This window comes from Tiliqua scincoides, chromosome 3 (assembly GCF_035046505.1).
Source record: "Tiliqua scincoides isolate rTilSci1 chromosome 3, rTilSci1.hap2, whole genome shotgun sequence".
Taxonomy (NCBI): domain Eukaryota; kingdom Metazoa; phylum Chordata; class Lepidosauria; order Squamata; family Scincidae; genus Tiliqua; species Tiliqua scincoides.
Genome location: NC_089823.1, coordinates 131,147,934 through 131,171,115, shown reverse-complemented (window position 1 = coordinate 131,171,115; position 23,182 = coordinate 131,147,934). Strand labels below are relative to the sequence as shown.

At 45.0% G+C, this 23,182-nt stretch overlaps 2 protein-coding genes across 2 annotated transcripts; one reads left to right on the top strand and one right to left on the bottom strand.

Moving 5' to 3' along the window:
- Positions 1–1,580: 1,580 nt before the first annotated feature.
- Positions 1,581–8,933, bottom strand: PAOX (polyamine oxidase). Its single transcript, XM_066620085.1, has 7 exons — positions 8,698–8,933; positions 6,992–7,481; positions 5,843–6,042; positions 4,809–5,061; positions 3,695–3,807; positions 2,697–2,854; positions 1,581–1,972 (listed from the first exon to the last, which is right to left on the bottom strand). Exons 1-7 carry the CDS (start codon positions 8,882–8,884, stop codon positions 1,826–1,828), a joined length of 1,548 nt encoding a protein of 515 aa, XP_066476182.1. The 5' UTR covers positions 8,885–8,933; the 3' UTR covers positions 1,581–1,825.
- A 2,572-nt stretch (positions 8,934–11,505) lies between these two features.
- TMEM72 (transmembrane protein 72) lies at positions 11,506–21,606 on the top strand. The gene is made up of 5 exons (XM_066618741.1): positions 11,506–11,575; positions 14,049–14,115; positions 18,510–18,581; positions 18,762–18,901; positions 21,206–21,606. Exons 1-5 carry the CDS (start codon positions 11,506–11,508, stop codon positions 21,604–21,606), a joined length of 750 nt encoding a protein of 249 aa, XP_066474838.1.
- The last annotated feature ends 1,576 nt before the right edge of the window (positions 21,607–23,182 follow it).

Below are 23,182 nucleotides of genomic sequence, written 5' to 3'. Positions count from 1 at the left end.
AAGGCACTTCTGATTTTTCCTCCATGCAAAGTGGGGAATTTGTCTCATATGCATTCTCTCACAATGGAGAGAAGTGAAAAGCTGTGTGCCCCAAGGATCTGTCCTGGGACCGGTGCTTTTCAACCACTTCATAAATGACCTGGAGACAGGGTTGAACAGTGAGGTTGCTAAGTCTGCAGAAGACACCAAACTTTACCGAGTGGTGAAGACCAGAAGTGATTGTGAGGAGCTCCAGAAGGATCTCTCCAGACTGGTAGAATGGGCAGCAAAATGGCAGATGCGCTTCAATGTCAGTAAGTGTAAAGTCATGCACATTGGGGCGAAAAATCAAAATTTCACATATAGGCTGATGGGTTCTGAGCTGTCTGTGACAGATTAGGAGAGAGATCTTAGGGTGGTGGTGGGCAGGTTGATGAAAGTGTCGACCCACTGTGCGGCGGCAGGGAAGAAGGCCAATTCTATGCTTGGGATCATTAGAAAAGGTATTGAGAACAAAACAGCTAATATAATGCCATTGTACAAATCTATGGTAAGGCCACACCTGGAGTATTGTGTCCAGTTCTGGTCGCCATATCTCAAAAAGGACATAGTGGAAATGGAAAAGGTGCAAAAGAGAGCGACTAAGATGATTACTGGGCTGGGGCACCTTCCTTATGAGGAAAGGCTACGGCATTTGGGCCTCTTTAGCCTAGAAAAGAGGCGCCTCAGGGGGGACATGATTGAGACATACAAGATTATGCAGAGGATGGACAGAGTGGATAGGGAGATGCTCTTTTACACTCTCACATAACACCAGAAGCAGGGGACATCCACTAAAATTGAGTGTTGGGAGAGGTAAAACAGACAAAAGAAAATATTTCTTAACTCAGTATGTGGTTGGTCTGTGGAACTCCTTGCCACAGGATGTGGTGATGGCATCTGGCCTGGACGCCTTTAAAAGGGAAATGGACAAGTTTCTTGAGGAAAAATCCATTACGGGTTACAAGCCATGATGTGCATGTGCAACCTCCTGATTTTAGAAATGAGCTATGTCAGAATGCCAGATGCAAGGGAGGGCACCAGGATGAGGTCTCTTGTTATCTGGTGTGCTCCCTGGGGCATTTGGTGGGCTGCTGTGACATACAGGAAGCTGGACTAGATGGGCCTATGGCCTGATCCAGTGGGGCTGTTCTTATGTTCTTATGACCTGAGCACCCTCTTGACAGTATAAAGTTCCCTCCTCCCCCCCCCCCAGCAATTTATTGAGGAATACATAAAGGAGTTTTTTGCTAATGTAAAGGAGCATGGGCCCTAACAGTGTGGGAGAATGCCCAGCTGCTAGTGTACGGAAATTCACAGCACTTCCAAAATATGATAGAACTACCCATCTCATCCTCTACCAAAATAAAAGTTAGATGATCGCACCAAATTTCTAGGCAAATGCAAGCACAACACTCACATTTAGCTAAGTAATAAGGGAGGTGGCAATGCCTTCAAGTGAGCAATTGTGCTTGAAGATTCAATTCTAACAGCATGTGTTGGAGTCTGCAAAGCAGGAAACTGTATCCTAGACTCAGGACCAGACAACATAGAAACAAGGACATGCTTAACAAGAGGTTTATTATTTATACTGAATGCTAGCTGTTATAGGGCATTGAAGTGCTAACATTCCAGTACCTTTGGCATCAGTGCAACTTGTGATGAACTCAAGAGACAGAGGAAGCTTCCCAGCAGTTTGATCAGATATTTAAAAAGTTATGATAGAGACATACTGATGTGTTACTTCTTATGACAACCTGGGAGAAAGTTATCAGGAAAAGGAACTGCTTTAATCCCAGCTGCTAAGTCATAGCTTAGGGGTGTGATGTGGGGACTCAGGCATGTAGAGGTGGATGAGACGATTTGCTTCTCTCCTGCCAGACAACAAGGCCCCGTGTGTGGTAGAATAGAACGTGCGGTGAGTGGCTTCTCCTGCAAAGAGAACCTGTGGTGGCTGCAAATGAGAATGAAGAGCATTAGCTTAGCCCTGCTTCTGTGAAGACCAGTTAGGCAATGTCTAGTGGGCTGTCCAATTCTAAGTAGCGCTGGTGCAGTGGGGCCACACGGACTCTACTGTATCCAGCACTCATTAGAACAGGGTGGAGGTTTCCTTGGGGTATTTTTCCCCTTATTCCAAGTAACACCCTAGTCAGCCCAATGGAACTACTTGGATCTGTGCCAGATATTTAGCTGACACAAATCCGAGAAGCCCCATGTAAGGACCTGGGAAGGATAGGATATGGCAGAGACCTCCTCTGCTAATCCCAGGCCTTGCCCATCCACCCCTGTTCTGCCCTTGGAACACTCCTGCTACCCTCTCCCAGCCCCTGCATCACTCGATGCTTTACTTACCTCTGCCAGCGGGGGGGGGGGGGGGCTCAGATTCAGCACTGGTGGGATGGCACAGGCCTTCCTGCTGGTGCTGCTTACTCTAGAGTTGTCACAAATGTGCTTTATGACATGTTTGTGACACTAGGCCAGCACAGCAACTGCTGCACCGACGAAAGACTTCATGAGGATGGTGCTGTAAACCATAGAAGTGTATGGGTACAGAAAGGGTTGGAAGGTTTACACATTACATGGGGAAACCAACTAATGCTCAATAGGACACTGACTTGTGAACATTCAATAGGATTGAGAGAGACGTTCTAATGAAGATAGGAACTCAGAGCTGTTACCTTGGAATGAGATGCATCCTCAGGAAGGGGCTTAGCAAGTGCATCAATATCATCTCCAGAGCTATTAATAGCCACATAACTGTAGGAGCCTTTGGTATAGGGTTCACTGTGCCACTTGGATCTCAGAATGCTCTTCGGAGGACCAAGTTGTGGATTTTCTGACCCAAACACATGGAGAAGAAGTGAATATTTTGTCTCTTAATTCCAATATTAAAAGATGAACATACTATACTTTTAGCAAAGTACAAAGAGTTTTGCCAATTTCATCAGGAAACTGGTCACATAAGCGCTAAATTCAAATTTAAGTAGTTGTGGGCAGTGGAAGGAACTAGTGTGAACTGCTAGCTCTGCTTCACAAGATATTCAGACTGAAGTTTTAAATCAAGAATTCTGATGGGCATGCAGTCGGTGTTAGTGGCAAAAAAATACACAATTCGTAGGAAATAAGATTCTGGGAACTGATTAGAGGTCCCTGAAAATAAAGCAGGGAATTGTACTTTATCACTGGGCCATAAAATTCTGTGGCTGAAATCAGCTACTTTGTTTTATTGAACACCACTTGAACATCATCATACTTAATTGTAAAGAAGGGCCATTTAGTAAAGGACACCAAAAAAGTTGATTCCTTTACTACAGCGAGCAATTACTATATTATACAGTTACTATACTATGTAATAACTATAGTAACCAATGTTCTTCTGTTCCCTTCTTTGCTTCCCCTTGGATGCCTATACCTTCTCCTCTGGAGCCAGCATTCTCAAAAGTAGAAGCCACCGCCACACACTCCTTGGTTTTTAAGAAGGTGGAAAAGGGGAAGATACTGAACAGCTTTGTTGAATTAGTTTTTTCTTTTCCAAGTACATAAGAAGAACATTTTTGGAGATTGGCATTTTGGGAGACTTAGGCCAATGTTCTTAGTAGAGTACTGCACAAAGGCTTGAATATAGCACCCAGCACCTGCAGACAGGTGCAAACAGCACCTGCAAAGAGGTACCTACCTGTCATTCTACGAAAGACTTGAGTCAAGGTTGTGAGGATCTCAGAATCTGTGAGGGTTTCCATGAATTCGGATTCCTTCCCAGCAATGAAGCCACAAAGGATATGTCCATACCTGTGTATGAACAGACAATGGGAGAAAGTCTTCATTTGCAGAGCAAGACTTCCTTGAACAGTATCTCTTGGATACCTAAATGAGTCACAAATGGGAACCAGCCAAGCATTCTTTGTCAAAGATGGAGGCAAAGTATTCATATGACTTGCCTGCATCGCCCCTTTATCAAAAAAAGTGCCTGTGTCACATCTTTTGTCATCTACAGCCTGGATGGTGTTCTGCTTCTGACACACGTGTTTTAAAATAGCTCTTCAGATTCTTTTTTGGCTTGACTTTCATTTGGTTTAGCTGAATTCCTGCTGTTCAATATATTCATTGGGACAAACATTCCACTGTTAAAATACTTTTTGAGTGCAATTCCATTCATGTCGATTAAGAAGTAAGCCCTGGACAGTTCAGTGGCGCTTACTCCAGGGAGGTGCTCTCAGATTGCAGCCTAAGGGCTCAATCCTATCCAACTTTCTAGCGCATATGCAGCTGCAATGCAGCCCCACGGTAAGGAATGTTCCCTTACCTTGAGGAGGCCTCTTTGACTGCTCCTGCGCCACTGCATGCAGTGTACACCCACTGGCACAGCTGCAACAGTGCTGGAAAATTGGATAGGATTGGGCCCTTACCCAATCAGGCTTAGCCAACACTTACCTGGGAGTAAGTTCCATTGAACTCAGAGGGATTTACTTCTGAGTACACAAGCCTAAGGTGCACTATAAGTTGTTCAGTGATGACTGAGGCATTGATCATGTATGTAACAGGCATCAATTTAGTGTTTTGACATTGCTTTTGGGAAGCCTTGAAGCAACTATAACTCACCTACCAGTTTCTAATGTTCTTATTAACATTCTCATTTTAACATGTATAGATTAGGAGGGTAATTTTAAGCCTACAGCTATGGTGCTATCCACTGTTTTATGGTTCACGATTATGACAACCACATATGCCACCCTGAGCTCCCTGGAGGAAAGCTGGGATAAAAGAGCAGATGATAGTTAAAATAATGATACCTCTCTGGGGGGTGAAGAACAATGAAACCAGCAATCTTTTGGAACCAGGTAGCCTGCAAGTCAGCAGGCGGCTCACTCAGAGGTGATTCATCCTGCCACGTGATCTGAACCGAATGACAGTCTGGATCCCAGAACGGTTGTTCAAATTCCAAAAAGATTTTATTGTTTGTCCCAAAGCCCAGCTTCTTTATTGCGGACATCTTTTGAGGTGGAAGTGGGGGGCAAAAAAAGGTATCTTGTTCTTTGAGGAAACCTACAGAGAAGAAAAAGGCAACACAAATTAGGTCAAGGCCAGAATTTGAGGAAATAGGGCAGAAAGGGCAGACACTTCATGTATGGATTACAGAATATCCTGAAATTCTCAGGTTCCATGGAAGGAGGGATTTCAAGACTGAAGGGGTAATGCCAGGAGTCCTGGACTTGGCATGTTCCAAAGTCTGCTGCTGGAAGAGAAGCAGTGATGAGGACTGGGGTGGGTAGGGGAGACAATATCTCTTTGTCTCAGAGATATTAAGCATGAATTCCACGAGTGGTAGCTGACGTAGCTCAATCTCTCTTCTTCAGGTCAGGGCCTAGAACAGCCAAGTGGGAAAGGACGTGAGGGTGAGAGGAAGGGACAGCACTCAGGCTAAAATAATCAAATGTAATATTAATTTGCTTCAATATATCAGAAAGTTGCAGACTCTCTACTCCCTCTCTCAAAAACAGATTGTTGGCAAAGGCCAGGGGGAATTCTGAAGGGAAAAGTAAGCTTCGAAGGGTTTCTCAAATTCAAATATTTGAATAAACGCTGGTTCAAAGTTTGGGACACTCCCTACTCCAAAGTCTGACCGACTCTCCTCTCCCTCAACTCCAGTCACTCTGCAGCTCACATCTTACTCAAGCCTTGCCAACTACTACCAATCCTGGCACTGTGATGAGGAATCAAAGGCAAAAGGAAGGACAGTTCTGTGCTGTAAAGAAATAAATGCTTGGCAGAACACAGCAGCTAACAAAGCTAAGAGCAGAAAAACAGAAAGCCAGAGAGGTTTCACCTAGAGGGACTGTGCTGATGACATGATCAGCTAGGAACTTCTCTCCATCTTCACATTCAATCTGCACTGGAAACAACCGACGTGTAGGAGTCTCTTCCAAGTATGAGCCCCCCCAATGAATGGTCTTTACCGGCTTATTAAATTGCACAGTCCCTTTGGGCAGAGATGCCATTATACAGTCTGTGAGTCCTTCATAGCCACTAAAAAGTGAATGAGAAAAAAAATTAGATCCTCTGAGATCTGCCTCAGCATGCATTTGCTCTCCACCCTCCCAAAATATTACCAGTTAGGGCAGGGGTGTCAAAAGTAAGGCCCAGGGGCTGTATGCGGCCCGCAGAAGCTTTTTATCCGGCCCTCAGGCTCTTATCTGCTGAACAGTGCTGTGGTGTTACTGCTGAAAGGACAGCCCACGTGAAAATTGGGCTCTCTCATATCTTGAAATATGATCAAGATTTGTGTATTTTCTCTTCTGTTGTTTGCAGCTAATGAGTTCCTAAGTAAGAAGAAAGTGCTTATTTTTTATTATGACCTGTTTAATGACATCAGTTCTTGCCTAATGACATCACTTCCGGCCCTCAGCAGGCATCATGAATGTTATTCGGCCCTTGGTATGAAACAAGTTTGATACCCTTGAGTTAGGGGCTCTAAGAAGTTGCCTTCTAGCCTCAAAAGGATACTTATAACAGGAAGAGCAAAACCAGTGATGGAGAAAAATCCATACAGGACAAATTATTTCTTTTGATTCCACTTTTCCCACTAAGGAGCTCAGGGCAACACACACAGTTCACTGCCACCATGTTATCCTCACAACAAGGTAAGGTAGGTTAAACTGGTCACTATCTTTCAGCCTAAGGATACCCAAGCAAACTTCATGGTTGAATGGAGATTTGAACCTGCATCTCCCATAAAGAATACACAGATGGGCAAGAAGACAAGGCACGCCTGCATTAGTGAAACTAAGTGGTGAAACCAAAATATTTGACTAGTAGAAATTCCTATCTGTAGAGAATATCTCACTTGGTTCATATCCCTCTCCACTCCCAAGTCAAGCCACTGGAAGCCTGTCAGGGCAACCCAGGCGCCAAAGGGACAAAAGAAGCCTCTGATGGTGGGTAAGGTCTCATTTGAAGAGCCGAGGCAATCACTCACTTGGGAAAGGTGCAGTCCAGGCCAGGCAACATGGTGTACTCCCCGAAGGGCCCCAATGCCACCAGGTCCATGCTATGGGTCCCACTCACACAGCACTCCAGCTTGAAGAACCCATTGAGGATTGCCAGCTTCTGGCGCTTTGTCTCATCATCATCTGGCCATTCCTTCAGCCGCTGAGCAATGGCCTCTTTCAGATACTCGCCTACGCTGGGTACAGGCACTTTGGCCACATGCAGGAACTCACGTGCTTCCTCTAAGAGAGTTGAAAAGAGGACTCCCATAGAGCCCACTAGGTCGGGACTCAGCACTTGGCCCCGACTGGAGTAGCAGACCGATGGTAGCACAGGGTGGCCCCCCAATTCCACCTGCTGGTTTTCCTCAGCCATCGCATCCTCGTCCAGTAGCCCATATTCCGATGCCATCTGGAAGACAGGATTCTCCCGGGAGGGTCCATGGATCCAGTGCGCACCAATCTCAATCACCTTACTTCCTAGAAGGGAGGGAAAAAATGGCCTTCCAATGCTCCCAAAGTATTACGGCCCAAAGAATGATCCCTTGGGCCCACGCATGTTGAATAGCAGTGAGAAGCAAACTGATGGTGAGAAAAGCAGAGGTTTTGTCAGCTATGTTGTGATTGGATGAGAAGGCCTAGGAGACACAGATGATGGAAGTGGAACTTACTTCTAAGTAAGCATGTTGAAGCCTGCAAATCCAGTATACCTTTTATATTTATCTTGGACATTTTATTCCACCTTTAAGTTGTTACATATTTGTTCTAAACCACTGCAAGCACTCTTAGGGTGCAATCCTAACCCCTTATGTCAGTGCTTTCCAGCACTGGCATAGCGGTGCCAATGGGACGTGTGCTGCATCCTGCAGTTGGGTGTCACTCATGGAGGCCTCCTCAAAGTAAGGGAATGTTTATTCCCTTACCTCAGAGCAGCATTGCCCTTAAGTCACTGCTGGAAAGCACTGGCAGAAGGGGTTAGGATTGCGCCCTTAAGAGTCTGGGATGAAATGACTTATGTATGAAGAATAATACTGTACACTGCAAAGCAGAAATAATAAGTAAGTAAGTGGCTGGAGAAGAAAGCACTTGAGCCAAGAAATCTGAGGCATTGCTGGATTGGTGCAATGGGGTGTCATGACAGGTCCCTGTGCTTCCAAGTTTATCAGTTTTTACCAGGAATTACTGGGGATTGGATTCCTTCCATATCAGAAACTAAGTTTTGAAGTCCTGCCAGGACCCCAAGCTGATCCCACAACAACCAGTGGGAATGAGGCATAGGGACTGAAAGTTTCCCTTCTGGGAGCCCAAGCCTATGCATATCTTCTCAGAAGGAGGTCCCATTATAGTCAAAGGGGCTTGCTGTGTGTGCGAGTGAGTGAGTGAAAGAGAGACAGAGCAAGAGAGAGATGGAGTACGTATGCGCTTAAAGCCCAATCCTATGCAGGTCTACTCAGAAGGAATCCCCATTATAGTTAACGGGGTTTACTCCCAGGAAAGGGTGGAGGTGCTGCATGTGTGAGTGAGAGGGAGACTAAAAGCCCCATCCTATGCAGGTCTACACAGAAGGAAGCCCATTATAGGCAATGGGGCTTACTCCCAGGTAAGTGTGGCTAGGACTGCAGCCCGGAACAGCAGGGAGGGAGCAAGGCAGCACCCGCAGAGCTGCCGCCCTCAGTGCCTGCCCGGCAGTCCTTACCGAGCCTTTCCGAGCGGATGCGGCCGCCGGCGCGCCCCGTAGCCTCCAGCAGGAGCACGTCGGGGAAGTGTCGCGAGTCGCGCAGGAGGCGCTGCGCCGCGCTCAGTCCCGCCAGCCCCGCGCCGACGATCAGCACCCGCGGCCGGGCTGGGAGCGCGGGGCTGCCGCTCGCGCCTGCCGGCTCCATCGCCAGTCTCCTTCCCACTCCTCGGCGGCTCCTCCCCGCCTCGCTCGCCTGTCCCTTCCTCTCCTGCGCCGGGGAAGACACTCTTTGGGTCGCAGAGATGGGAAAGCTCTAGAGTCACAAGTCCATGGTCCCACAGTGCATCTCCTGGTCCCTGGGATACAACTTTAACTTGATCTATATATATGTATATAAAAGTTAAAGTTCTATCTATCTATCTATCTATCTATCTATCTATCTATCTATCTATCTATCTATCTATCTATCTATCTATAAAAGTTAAACTTGTATCTATACATACATATAGATATATGTATGTATACATACATATACAACCATATAGCTTATACTATATAACTTAGTATAAGTTATATAGTATAATATATGTTATATATATATAAGTTAAAGTTGTATCCCAGGAACCAGGAGATCCACTGTGGGACCATGGACTTTAAAGGGACAGGAAACATACATACATACATACATGTATGCATGTATGTATGCATGTATGTGTATATATATGGGAAAATATATATGGGAAACAAAAAAAAAGAAAAGATTTTGGGTTTGTTTTTTTTGGCCACTTGGGCCAGGCTGACATTGCTGAGGCTAGGCCCCAAGGTGCCCCACCACTGCCTCCTACAACTCAGGGGGTTCCCCTGTGTCCCAGGCCTGACACAAGTATAATAGGACTTTACTCCAAGCTCCATCATATCACAATAAATTGTATTACGTGGTAAGAACATGTACGTGGCCTGTGAGGAAAGTATTTAACAGCTCTTTACTTACAAATGAGATTAGCCCAATCATTTACAAAACGGTTAAGATGTTCTCACTTATTACAGCTACAGTTATGATGAAAGATCACTTTCCTGAAGACACAAGCACATTGCACAAGCAGCTCAGGCTGATCACAAAAGAGGGAAGAGCATGTTGCTGACATCTGTCAGGACTCACACGCATACTCTGCCTCCAGTCATGCCATAGGGTCCTTCGTTTCCACGCCCACACAGATAATGGGGGTTCAGGGCGGAATACAATACTTCAAAATATGACTGCTGCAAATTTATTCCATTCCTGTGTGCAATATTTTTGAAGTCTGTAGCTAACAGTATTTCTGCCCTCAGCACTGAGAGAGCATTGAAGTTCAGGGGCTGTGTGATGTAGCTGCTGTCCATTCCTCAATAAGGTCCGTAAATCCTTCTTGACTCCCCATGCAATGCAGGCCACAGCAGAGGCCTACAGTGAGACTAGTAGACCCAGAACACTGCCTGATGACATCTCAGCTCCACCACTGCTGTGCTATGAGAAACAAAAACCCTTACAGTGCTCCTTGCTCGCTGCCATGAAAAATGGAAGTGGGGGCCTGGGTTTCACAGCAGTGTGCAAGGAGAGGCATTGTCTGCTTCTCACTCGTGGACTGGTGGTAGGTTGGAGGGAAGTAGTGGTAGCAGACTCAGAGTGAAAGGCACCTCAAATCTGTAGTGTCCCGTCCCCCCCAGACCCCTGGCAATTTGCTGCAGGTGCAGCCTGCATCCGGTAACTGCATGAACGGGCTGACACTGAGTTGCTTATGAGTTTCCTGACAAAGCTTCATGGGTTCCCTTGGTCCTGTCACTCTCTCTTGCCTACCTCACAAGGTTGTTGTGAGGACAAAAGGAGGGGAGGAACCATGTCCACCACCCTGAGCTCCTTGGAGGAAGGGCGATATAAAAATGTGAAAAAATAAAATAAACAAAAAAGACTTATTCTTCTCCTGAGGTATCACTCTTCCCACCAGACTTGTGGAACTCCTGGGACTGGGAAGTCTGGATGTATGAAACATGTCTCCTCCCAAGTGAGCTGTCTTGGCAACCTGCTGTACTGTACTTTCTTTCTGTACTGTACTGTACTTTTAATATTAAATATTGTTTCATCCAGTGAGGACGACGCTTATTGAAGTAACTGTGAAGTGAAATAGTTACATGATGTAAAACAACAAAACAATATTAAAATTAGAATGACATTTCTGATCATCTATGTGTTTGCTATCTCTAAAAGGAAAATGGGAGGCTTGCTTTGGACTTGGCTTCATTTTACCCTTTTAATCCAGGTATGAGGCCCTGCACACCTTGTGAATACCTCAGCAGGAGCAGCAGTGCTGGCAGCCTGAGTTCTGAAAAGCAGCCAACACAAAGTCCTAAGTCCCTGATTCACATCCCACCCCCAGCAATTAATCTGTAGGAATGGTGGCTCTACAGCAACAAGACTTTTGCATGCCTTTGATATGTTTGTCCTGCTCTGAAATGCAGCAGGCAGAAAGGGGCCTGAAGGCACTGTGGAAAATGCCTTGTTTCTGCCTTGTAATCATTAATTGTCCTACTGAGTGATGTAGTACAGTGGCAGCACAAGAAGGACAACCAAAGCCTCTCAGGAGTGGTACCAACTGGTTCAAGGTGGTAATAATGCTATTGGGGGCTGGGTTTTTCTTTTCCCCCCTTTTGCATATCATCTGAAGTAAGTTTTTTTGTTAGGACATGGATCCTGGAATATGAGATTTCCACCATATGGGTGGAGGCATACAGAGTGTAGGTCAAATTCAGTAATTCTTAAAGGGAGGTTGAAAGTCTTTTTGCTTTGCAAGCATGAAGAAAAAAGTGTTTCGGAATGTGCTGGAATATGCTTGCCGGCTGCTGGGGCTTTCCACTGGAGCAGGTGAGATCCATTGCTTAATGTAAATCCTCTCTGTGTTTCGCGCATTGGTGCCACTTGGTCTTTTTTGGTTTCTGCATGGGATAAATTTAAGATTTGATTTTTTGGTTACATGGATTTAACAAATGAAGATATGTGCAAGTGTTTGTTCATCAGACAAAGATATGTGCAAGTGAGGACCAGCTGCCTTTCAAGTTTAAGGCTTGGGATGCATCCTTGAATTCCAAATTGTATCTTAGGACACACTTTACCTCTCTCTCTCTCTTGCGCGTGCTCTCTCTCATCCATAATTTTCTCCTCTTTTTTCTTCTCCCCATCATTCTCTTCTCAAAATAAATTCATAAAAAAATAGCAAAAATAAAAAGGTGGGAATCTTTAGTGAAGATCTGTGAACCAAATGGTCATGTTCAGACAGCCCTTCAGTCTAGGCTTTCCCCATTATCAGGATGTTGGCCTTCTTACAGACCCATCCTATTGGGGCTGTACACTGGTGGGTCAACGCTTTTTGAGTTAGAAGTCCACCCAAGGTGTCAATCTCCCCCCCCCAATAAAATGTTTGTGAACAAAGCATAACAACCCCATAAAAAATACACCAACTGAAGGTGCCCCTGGAAACAACATAGAGGAATTCGGTTTGAAATTGTTTTGCCTTGAAATGGTTCGTGACAAATAGCAAATCAACAGGTAACTTTTCCCATAATTGCATCTCCATAGAGAAAATAGTTTTAACTATAAGGATTCTGTGCTTACAAAGCCCCATTTCCCTGCTTGAAGTACTTACTTAGGTTGCAATCCTATCCACAGTTTCCTGGGAGTAAGCTCCACTGACTATAATGGGACTGGCTTCTGAGTAGACGTGCATAGGATTGCATGTCTGAGTAGAGATGCAATCCTATACACACTTATTTGGGAGTAAGGGCCCAATCCTATCCAACATTCCAGGACTGATGCAGCCACAATACAGTCCTGAGGTAAGGGAACAAACTGCCCCCCCCCCCAACTGCAGGATGCAGCACATGCCCTGTTGACATGGCTGAATCATCAGTGGAAAGTTGAATGGGATTGGGCCCTAAGTCTCACTGAGCTTAGTGGGATTTACTTCTAAGTACACATGCATAGGATTGGGGGGTTATTGTACTGAAAGTTTTTAGTGATATGGCACAGGGATACTCTGTGATCACTTCTTGGACAGCTTCATTCCAACGTGTTCATAGGATGTGATGTCATCAGGAGTGGGTCACAGAAATGAAAACTGAATGAAACCACCTGTGGGTTCAGTCCTTCCATAGAGAACGCCCTCAAAGTGAAGAAGGTGAAAAGATTTTCCACCTAATGGATGGATTGGGGATTCTAAGTTGCACTGGTAATTGAAAGAATTGCTTGTGTATATGGCCATAAAGAATGTTCTAGAAGAGAAGATTCTTAGAGGTAAGTCATTGTTTGTATGACAAGCATGCTGGTTGCGTGTACACTGTGTGTATGCTATGAAAGGAAGAAATGTCTCTGTAGACAAATGGAGAAACATGGTGGAGAGCTACAATTGAGCTCTGATTTGCTGGCTATGGTTCTGCTACATGTTTGCAGACACCAAGCTCTTTTTCTCATTTAATATTACAATCTTTACACTGGCATTTGCCAGAATGCCCCATCAAATGTTCCTGGTCTATAACACATTAGGTGTGACAGAAGGTGCACTGGTTTGCTGGATGACTTGAATATGCAGGTCTCCCACAAAGACATGCTCAGCTTCCACTGACCAGCTGAACTACATGCGCCTGTGTCACTGGCAGTGAATGGTGGTTGGAAGAATGTTCAGAGTAGTCCCTAAAGTAGAAGTCAGATGCCATGGTTCAGATGTTGCACAGTAGAGTCAGCGGAAACCAGCCTTTCTTTAGGGGTTAAATCCTGAGGGGAGCAGGATGGAATGTTCCAGGCACCGCAGTCCACATCTCTTGAAAGGGCTAATCATTCCGAAGCAGGCCCTTCCAGTACATGGCAAGCTTATTACAACTCTTAATCCCTAGCTCTCTCCTTTATGCCTTCTGGTATTTCAAGTACGTGGCATTAGCATTGTGGTTACTGCTATTTATTAACATGATTTGTATGCCTTCCTCTCTGGGCTGGTTTCATAGGCTGGGAAGCTAAGTATAGGCACTGAACAATGACAAGGGAAAAATCTGATGGAATTTGGGGCATGGACAATGTTGCCTCCATCAGGAAAAGGTAGCTATCATTCCTAGATTCTATGTCACAAGCTGATGAGGTTGAAATAGATTTGTTTCAGATATCACTTCTGCCATATACACACTACAGGGCCTCAGTCAACCTGCTATTCTCTCAACTTCTCCTCCCCCTGCCATGATTTGGTGATAATAAAGACCTGTCTGACTGGGTTGTTAAAGGGATTATCAAGATAATTGTACATGAATCACTCTGCGCACTGTTCTTATTTGCTTTGTTTTGTCTCTTGTTGCAGTACTCATTGGTGTGGGCACAGATACACTGCTGCAAGGCCAGTTCAAGAGCCTGGCTGTCTACCTGCTGTGAGTTTTGCTCTTGGACTTGGGGAGGAAATAATAGCTTGGGACACACTTCCTTGAATTTCACCCCTGCAGAACCTACAGGGTTGAGGATGACTTTGCACCACCAGATTGTTTCGGGATTAATTAGGGTTCACCATGGGTTAATTGTTAATTGGCAAAGGACTCACTATGCATTCAGCTCAGTAGTGGCAGCAGGAAGTCATACAGACACTGTCAAATGTGGTGGAAGTGGTTTGAACCATAAAACCTCACTTGGTGTGTCTGTTTGATAGTACACTGGAGCATAGAAACATTCTGGAGTCATAGGGTCAATCCAGACAGTCTTGGTGACCAAACCAGGATATGGTTTTAGAGATCAAATTGGATTTATTCAAGGAAGACAAATTTCTGTTTTGAATGTTACTCATTGTAATGAAATGTCTCCAACAGCACAATCCTATACATACTCAGAAGAAAGTCCTACTGTATTCATTGGGTCTTACTCCTGGGTAAGTGTACATAGATTTGCAGAATCTTATACACCAGTGATTTTCACACATTTAGCAGCAGACCCACTTTTTAGAATGAGAATCTGTCAGGACCCACCAGAAGTGATGTCATGATCAAAGGTGACATCAAGCAGGAAAATTTTTAACAATCCTAGGTTGGAATCCTACCCATACTTACTCAGGAGTAAGTCCCATTGACTATTATTGTTAAAAGAATATAAATAGTAGCTTGTTCAAAGTACAGGTCTGTAACATTTCCCCAAATGCAGTTACATCCCATGGTAGCATCAAGTCTAATATAAAAATAAAATATTGAAATGGGGACCCACCTGAAATTGGCTCCTGACCCACATAGTGGGTCCCAACCCACAGTGTGAGAAACATTGCTATACATGCCTACCTGGGAGTAAACCTAATTGAAATAAATGGGAGTTCTGAGTAGCCATGCATAGATTGTGCTGTAAGACTTCTGTAGGTATTCTTTAGTTGGTCACCCAAAAGGGCATTGCAGAACAATCTTTTATAAGTGTAGTGAATAATAGAACACGTTTTCTTTGTTAGAGCAGGGGTGCTCAAACCCCAGCCCTGGTGCCACATGCGGCCCTCGAGGCTTTTCAATGCGACCCTTAGGGAGCCCCCAGTCTCCAATGAGCTTCTGGCCCTCTGGAGATTTGTTGGAGCCCGCACTGGCCAGACACAACTGCTGTCAGCGTGAGGGCAACTGTTTGACCTCTTGCGTGAGCTGTGGGATGAAGGCTCCCTCCACTACTTGCTGTTTCATGTCTGTGATGCAGCAGAGGCAGCAAAGGAAAGGCCAGCCTTGCTTTGTGCAAGGCCTTTTATAGGCCTTGAGCTATTGCAAGCCCTTCATTCATTCCTATAAGTTCCTCTTTAATATATTCATTTATGTAAACTGATGCAAATTTATTCAAATTTTAAATGTAAATTAATCCATCCCCCCCAGCCCAGCGTCAGAGAGATGATGTGGGCTTCCAGCCAAAAACTTTGGACACCCCTGTGTTAGAGCATCTTCTAACTCAGAATTAACAGACTTCAAGCTCAATTCAAACTAAATTCTCCACTGGCAGAATGTGTATTTTGCTGGGGGAGCTGGTAGGATCCAGGTGGAACTACCTGGATCCTGTCGGAAGTTGCACAATGTTGTCATGCACTTTGGCACCATTGGCCAGCACAGTGGGGCTACCAGCATGATCACTGGTCTTTGTGCATGTGGGGGTCAGTGGCCAGGCCATTTTCTTCTGGCAAGATGTAAGGTGGCATGGGGGTGGGAGGGAGTGGAACAGGGAATTGGGGGCAAGTACAGGGGTTGATGTTCTGCCAATCCACTGGGCCTCCTGCCCGCTTGAGGCTAATTAGTTTCCCTGGTGAAACTCACCAGTGCAGTAAGCAAAAGTCAGAGTCCAGTTCCAGTCCACAGATGCCAAGTAAATCAGTCCCATCAATTAGAGTTGCCAAATCAGCGTCCAGAGCCAATAAGCCAAGTTACAGTCTAAGGCCAGGTTCCAGGTAGGTCAGTCAGGGTATCCCAGTCAAAGTCAGACTCCATAAACCAAATCAGTCTCCTCTCCAGCCTGCACTCCTTCAAAACCCACAATCCTTTCTATCTCAGGTGCTCCTTATATCCTGAGGGATCTCCTTTAGCCTCTAGTGGCTGCAGCTGTGCAGCACACCTCCAGCTACCACCTGGGCCTTAATCCTGCATTCACTTAGAGCAGGGGTGTCCAAAGTTTTTGGCAGGAGGGCCACATCATCTCTCTGACACCGTGTCTGGGGCCGAATTAATTTACATTTCAAATTTGAATAAATTTACATAAATGAATATATTAAAGATGAACTTATATGAATGAATGAAGGTCTTGCAGTAGTTCAAGGCCTATAAAAGGCCTTGCACAAAGCAAGGCTAGCCTTTCCTTTCCTGCTGCTACTGCATCACAGACGTGAAACAACAAGCAATGGAGGGAGCCCTCATCCCACAGCTCACTCGAGAGGCCAAACAGTTGCCCTCATGCTGAGAGCAGTTGCATCGGTCCAGTGTGGGCTCCAACAAATCTCTGGAGGGCCAGAGTCTCATTGGAGGCTAGGGGCTCCCTGAGGGCCACATAGAGAGGCCTTGAGGGCCGCAAGTGGCCCCCGGGCCGGGGTTTGGGCACCCCTGACTTAGAGCAAGGGGCACTGTGGACACCACACCCTATCTCCTCTGTAATATCTTCCGCAATTCCAGTACAGTTGAACAAGGGAGGGAGAGGGCAGGTTCTACAGCATTAATATGTGGCCAGATCCTATCCCTCTCCCTTTCTGTCACCATTACATGCCTTGGTCCTATGCCAGCAAAATCACTGGTGCAGGACTGAGAAGTCCCATGGAAACAAAAGTTACCTTGCCCCAGAGAGCCCTCTCCAACTGCCATAGGATGCAGAACAAGGACTTTGTAGGAAATGCTTCAGAGAGTTTATAGCAGTACTTCTAGCTTGTGAGAATGAAGTTATCACTTTATAACAATTTATTTTTGAATTATTACAAATAATTAGCTTGCTAGTATTTAATGCCATGGAGATTTAAGAAAATTTATTGTACTGTTCCTTCATTTTGCTGGTGTAACCACATTAAAAGAGATCTAATACATGTATGGTGATAATACCGACACAGTTGGGCATTTTAGAAATGGGTTACTGGTTAAATTAATGAACTAATTGGAATAGCAGGTGTGTTGGTCACAAATAAATAACTCCAGGATTATAAAAAAAGGTATGATACAGGAACAGGAAACTAATAGTGCAGTCCTACTCAGAAGTAAGTTCCATTGTGTTCAGTGGAGCTTACTTCCAGGAAAATGTGTATTGCCTCCAGAGTTAATTATTCATTTGTCTACAGCAGCAAGATGTTTAATTGCTTAATATTAGAAAAGAAAAAAAAACCATTAATGAAAATATAGGAACACAAATATTGAGGGGGTCTTATCTGAAGTTGCAATATCTCACTTGTTATTGAGATGATAGGATTAAGGATATTGAAAATCTGAGAGCCTGTGCTGTGGTTAGCATTCTGGACCAAACTTCAGTTCAAATCCCTACTCAGCTATGAAGCTCACTGGGTGACCTTGAACTAGTTACTCTCATCCTAACCTACTTCACAGGTGTTGGTGTGGGGATAAAATGGGGAGGAGAAGGGAAGACAACCATGTTTACTACACTGAATTCCTTGGAGGAAAAGTGGGACAGAAATGCCAGCAAGAATCACAACTTTTCCCAATATTACTGTAACAACAGTAGCAGTACTGTACAGTATTAAATAGGGCTGGATTGATGTTTTAAAGCATTAATTACTCTGTTGTCTGTTTACTTAATTATTAAAATATGGAAATGGCACACGCATTTGTGTACATCTATATATTATAGTATTACTTTTTAAAATAAATACATCCCATGAGAAGTAAGAATTGTTTTGTCCAGCAAGTGGCCTGTCTCTTTGTCTTTCCCACTTTGTATACCCAGAATTTAATATTAATACGAGGCTCACCTATTGCCTAGTAATTACACTGCTGTAATCAAAACACTGAAAAAGAATGTCAGAGCATGGGAAAACCTCAGTGTATCCTGACAAGGCAGGGTAGCAGCCAAACAGCCCAATCCTATCCACACTTTCCTGGGAGTAAGCCCCATTGACTCTAATGGGACTTACTTCTGAGTAGACATGCATAGGCTTGGGCTCAAAGTTAGCCAAATGTTCAGATTTCATTTACTCTGTTAAACTCTTTTCATAGCCTTTCAAAAAGAATGAATGTTCGACATGTTATAGATGTTTGTTCCTTTCTCACTGATGTTCCTGCCCCATTTCAGCTATGATTGCTACACATCCCTTGTCTCTTCATGTGTTCTTTTCCTTCAGTTTCTCAGGGGCAGCCATTTTTCTGTGTGAAGCTGCATACTTTGCCAGCCTGCTCTTGACTGCCTTCTCCACGTGAGTTTTGCTCCCCCTGCCCCAACTCTGCCCAGATGGACCAGTCTATGAAAGCTACTTTGGGCTGAATGCAATAACAAATTCTTTCTTAAAAGTTCACGATGAGAGGCTGGCTGGCAGAGAGGCACTGGGCATTTTGCTCCAGCTGCCCCCTTTCTGAACTTGCCCCTTTCACTGCAGACCCAAGGTGGGATCCAGAATGCACACTTGCTGGAAGCAAGCCAGACGGCGGGGAGCCTTCCAGAAGTTCCTGGCTTATGTGTTGCTCTCAGTAGCCTGCTTCCTGCACCCTGTACTTGTGTGGCATGTCACTATCCCAGGTAAGTGGGAGAGAAGGTTGATGGGAATAGCTAGTGACAATCTGGGAAGGCAGAGAGAGAGAAACCTCTGTCATCAAATGTTTAGTTCCCCACCCCCCCCCCCTTTATAGCAGGAGAGGTCAAACCATGGCTTGCAAGCCACATGCAGCTCTTTGGCTTATAAAGTGTGGCTTTCAGAAATACATTGACTGAGCTCCTTTTTGCATCACAGTTAATATAAAAGGTAAATAAGAAATGTTCAAACTTTGTAATTATTTGCCTAATATAAACAGAGAGCCCACAGGATTAAAACTTAAGTTTAATGTTCATGGCAAGTAAATATATTTAAGAATTTAAATGCTTCTTAAATATTGTAACTTTGAAACATCTGTCTTGCAGCTTTCAAACATCTGAAGTTTATTGTATGTGGCTATTACGTTAAGCAAGGCCTGGTAATTGCACATTATGGCTTAACATCCTTCACCTCAGCAGATGCAAACTCATTTTAGAAGGATATTATGAAAATGATAAGATCTAGTTAGACAAGGTTTTACTTCCTTCCTTTACAGCTTCACAGTAGTTTAGAAGAAATTATGCAAATACTTCTGCTTAGGGTGAATGTTGTCAAAGCTCTACACTGCCTTATGTAGATGTTCAATGTATCTTAATTGATCCTCATCATGCATTCCTTCTTTTAGTTGCACTGCTGTTTGAGCATCTTCAGAGAGGTTCCTAGGCAGCTGTGAATAGAGCTAACTGTTTAAGGGCCCAATCTTATCCTTTCTTTCCCTTGCCAATGCAGCCACGCTGCTGGAACATGTGCTGCATCCTGAGGGGGGGGGGGGAGCGGTCCCAGAGGCCTCCTCTGGGCAAGGGAACATTTGTTCCCTTATCTGGAAGTAACACTCAAGCACTGGAATGAGACCTGCTCCAGAAGATTGCTGACACAAATCTGAGTGGACCCAGGAAGGTGGCTGGAGGTCTTAGAAGGGGATTAGGATATAGGCAGCACCGCTGCTGCCTATACTACCCCCTTCAAACCCTTTTCAGTGTCCCATCCAAAATATTTTGTCTGCCAATGCCCGTTTTTTGGCTGATTGACACCTCCTTTTCCAAGAACAGCAGCTGCATTGTGCAAGGAATGCTTACAGAACTCCTCATCAGTTTGAGCAATTAACAAAATTTATTGCTCCAAACACAGACACTCCCTGCAATTCCTCTTGTCTAGAGGTTTTCCCCTTCGCAAAACTCCACTTAACTTAGTGGATATAGGTCTGAAGCCTCTAGTCCAAGCCCACAGTCCAACCTCCCCAGTAGCAGTCCACTACAACAGAGTCCCTCCTCTGTGTCTTCTCCAGCAGAGTCTCAGCAGTCCCTTTGCCTGTCTTCTCCAGCAGAGTGTCCTGGCAGTTCCCTCCTCTGTGTCCTCCAGCAGAGTTCTGGCAGTCTCCTTCTTCCTGTGTGGCTGTGGGTCCATCTGTGTCCCATAGGTCTGGGTCCTTGCTCCTTCTGAAGCTGCCTTTTATTCCTGTATGTCCCAATATCCAAGATGCAGCTCAGCTATGAGCCGCCTCATTAGTCCATGTCCATACAAAGTCCCATCAAGGTCAAATGAAGCTCAGGTGTCCATCCAGGTCTTCCTTGGTCTTAATTGATTACAGCTGTGGAGCCAGCCCTGCCCTTTCCAGAGCTGTCAAACAGCTGTCAAAACAAGGGAATTGCTGTCAACACCACATCATTCACCTGACTATCTTCTGATCTTCCATTATGCCCTGTTCCGCCCTGTCTCCCCTCCATTCCTCCCCTTTCCTGTCCCATTCTGCCCCTCCCCACCTCCCTCTAGCCCCCATTGTGACTTGCTGGCACAGAGGGCAGTGAAGGGTACACTGACAGGCCACCATTGCTGCTCACCACTTGCTGTGGCAGCCTGGCTTCTCTCATCAGCGCTTAATATTTGTGACTGCCATAAAGTGCCTTATGCTGCTGGAATGCTAGGAGCTTTAGGACTGGACTCCAATTCTCTCCATTGCCTCCTTTAGCACATCAAGAAAATTAGGAATTGTTCCCTTCGTCCTCCAATTGAAGGACTCTTTGGGTCCAGCCCAATGTCTTCATACCTCAGTAAACTGAGAGATGTTAATAGGAATGAAAGGATTGAAGGGAGGGAATTGGAGGGAATTGATATTGGAGGGAATCTGAAGTGAGGGTTCTGGTCTAGAAAAGCCAACTGGGTGGTACCAGTGCACTCTGCAGTTGAATTTGAACTACAATCCTTTGGCATCTTGCTCAAGTTTCTTTCCTTGTCTCTCCTCCCTGTCTCTCCAGGCACAATGTTGGTGCTCACTGGTTTGGCATATTTCCTGCTCAGTAAGCAACAAAAGGAAACCACAGCAACTGCGATGCAGAACCAGTACAGGGATACTTGCAGTACAGCTGTAGCCATGGCAGGCGGTGATGGTGTTGCACAAACATACACCTTTTCTGAGGGAGCAAGGAGAGGGCAACACAGCTCCCTCTATGGGTACCTGAGGAGCATTCTCAAAGGTGGCACCAAACAGGATGCTGTTAGGGACTCTTCAAGCATTCTGTCTATGAGGAGACAAGGGCTCTTGGAGGAGAAGGTGGTGAATGTCGGTTTCTCTGTTGAAGAAAGCCCCGAGGAGCTAAGGAGTCTGGCTGAGGAAAGCACATCTGACACAGCTCCCATCCTAGCTTCCCAGCTGTGACATCCCCACTACAGAATCAGCAAGAGTAATAATGGGCTCTTCCTGCTGCCTTCAGGATTCTGTGCTGCAAGAAATGTGCTTCCCTGCGACCCCAGTGTTGGACCCCAAAGACACCTGGATGTAGCTCTTAGAACAAATCTTCCAGATAGTGGGTAGTGACAGCTACCCAAAAGTTCCATTGGTTGCAGGTGGGTAGAATGGATAGGGCAGCGCCAACTTTTAGGAGTCCTTGGGCACAAGCCTGTACACAATGCTGCCAGTTCCACTTGTCTTCCCTGGCTGGGTACCATTGAAAATTTCCGACTGGGAAAGCCAGTTGGGCAGAGGGAGGGTAAGAGATCTCTGCCACTGCATTACAAAGGAGGAATCTCACCTGTCTGCTCTTTCCAGTGCCTGCTCTCCACTGACTTCTGGGCCCTTGACTGAATTACCTAGGGGTAATGGGGAACAGTGCACCAACAGTCTACTGTCATCTTCTTCCTTCCCCAGTGCCAGTTTTCAATTCCCAGATGCATTTTCCCTAATGGTGCACCAGGTGGGGCATCTGGGAATTATAAAATGGCACTGGAGCACATGCTGGAGTGATCCTTGCTTACAGCCTCCTAATAAGGATTCCTCTGAGTCCAGGGTTTGATGGAAAGGCTCATCAAGAGGCAGTGGATATAAGCACATGCTAGCAGTTGACCACCCACTTCTTTCTTCATCACTGTTAAGAATTCTCAGATCAGATGCACTGGACTGTGAGGCTGCATAATATTCCTCCTCAGTATTCCTTTATGGCTTTTTGGAAAGTGAGGGGAAAACTAAAGCTCATCATTTTTGTTTTGGTGGGGCTGCAGCATGTCTCTGACCCCTGCCCTCTGTGCTTAGCCTGCTGTAGAGGAAGGCTGGCCACAATACAGAAGGGAGTTAGGATGGAAAATGTGTTTCATGGGCTGAGGGCCTTTTGCTGTATTACAAATTATAGTTTCTTGTGAAAATTCCTGGATCTTCAGCTGGTGAGTTAGCCTCACTGAATATGATTCTTAAACCCCTCTGTAGTACACTGGAGTTGCAGTGAGAGGATCATAAAACACCTCCTTCAAAATTCCATACATCAGGAATTATGGCACAAAGAAGAATAAATATGTACTAGAGGTTAAGGAAACCAATGTACAGTTAAAAAAAAAAAGATTATATACTAATTAATCTGTAGACATAGATATCCATTTAATGAAGGGTAACTGGCATTCCTGCCCTAGTACTGTCCTAAACCAATTAGTGCCATTTCAGGAAGTCTGCTCACAGTGCAAAAGCTGAGGCCATTGAGGAAGTGTTTTCCTATTGCCTAGTTTGATGGGAAGGTCAAAGGAGCGTCGCAGAGCTCCGCACCCCCAGTTTTGCTGCAGAACTGATTCATATTCTTTTTACCTATCCAGCTATTATTTGCTATCTTCAATAAATGTTTATTGGAAATTAAAGATAATGTATGTTGTTGCTGGGTAAAGAATTGGAGCAACTGGTCGAGTTTAGACTGACTTTTTGGAGTGAATTTAAAGTTTTTGCTGATAAGTTTGAACCATGTCTGGGAAACAGA

What these genes read in the sequence shown, in the direction of transcription:
- PAOX (XM_066620085.1), bottom strand. Translation starts at nt 8,884, where the DNA reads ATGGAGCCGGCAGGCGCGAGCGGCAGCCCCGCGCTCCCAGCCCGGCCG. An exon ending in CATCCGCTCGGAAAGGCTCG is followed by an intron (nt 7,482 to 8,697) that starts GTAAGGACTGCC and finishes CCTCCCTTCTAG; the next exon opens with GAAGTAAGGTGATTGAGATT. An exon ending in AGGATGCATCTCATTCCAAG is followed by an intron (nt 1,973 to 2,696) that starts GTAACAGCTCTG and finishes TCTCATTTGCAG; the next exon opens with CCACCACAGGTTCTCTTTGC.
- TMEM72 (XM_066618741.1), top strand. Translation starts at nt 11,506, where the DNA reads ATGAAGAAAAAAGTGTTTCGGAATGTGCTGGAATATGCTTGCCGGCTG. An exon ending in GGGGCTTTCCACTGGAGCAG is followed by an intron (nt 11,576 to 14,048) that starts GTGAGATCCATT and finishes CTCTTGTTGCAG; the next exon opens with TACTCATTGGTGTGGGCACA. An exon ending in AGCCTGGCTGTCTACCTGCT is followed by an intron (nt 14,116 to 18,509) that starts GTGAGTTTTGCT and finishes CTTTTCCTTCAG; the next exon opens with TTTCTCAGGGGCAGCCATTT.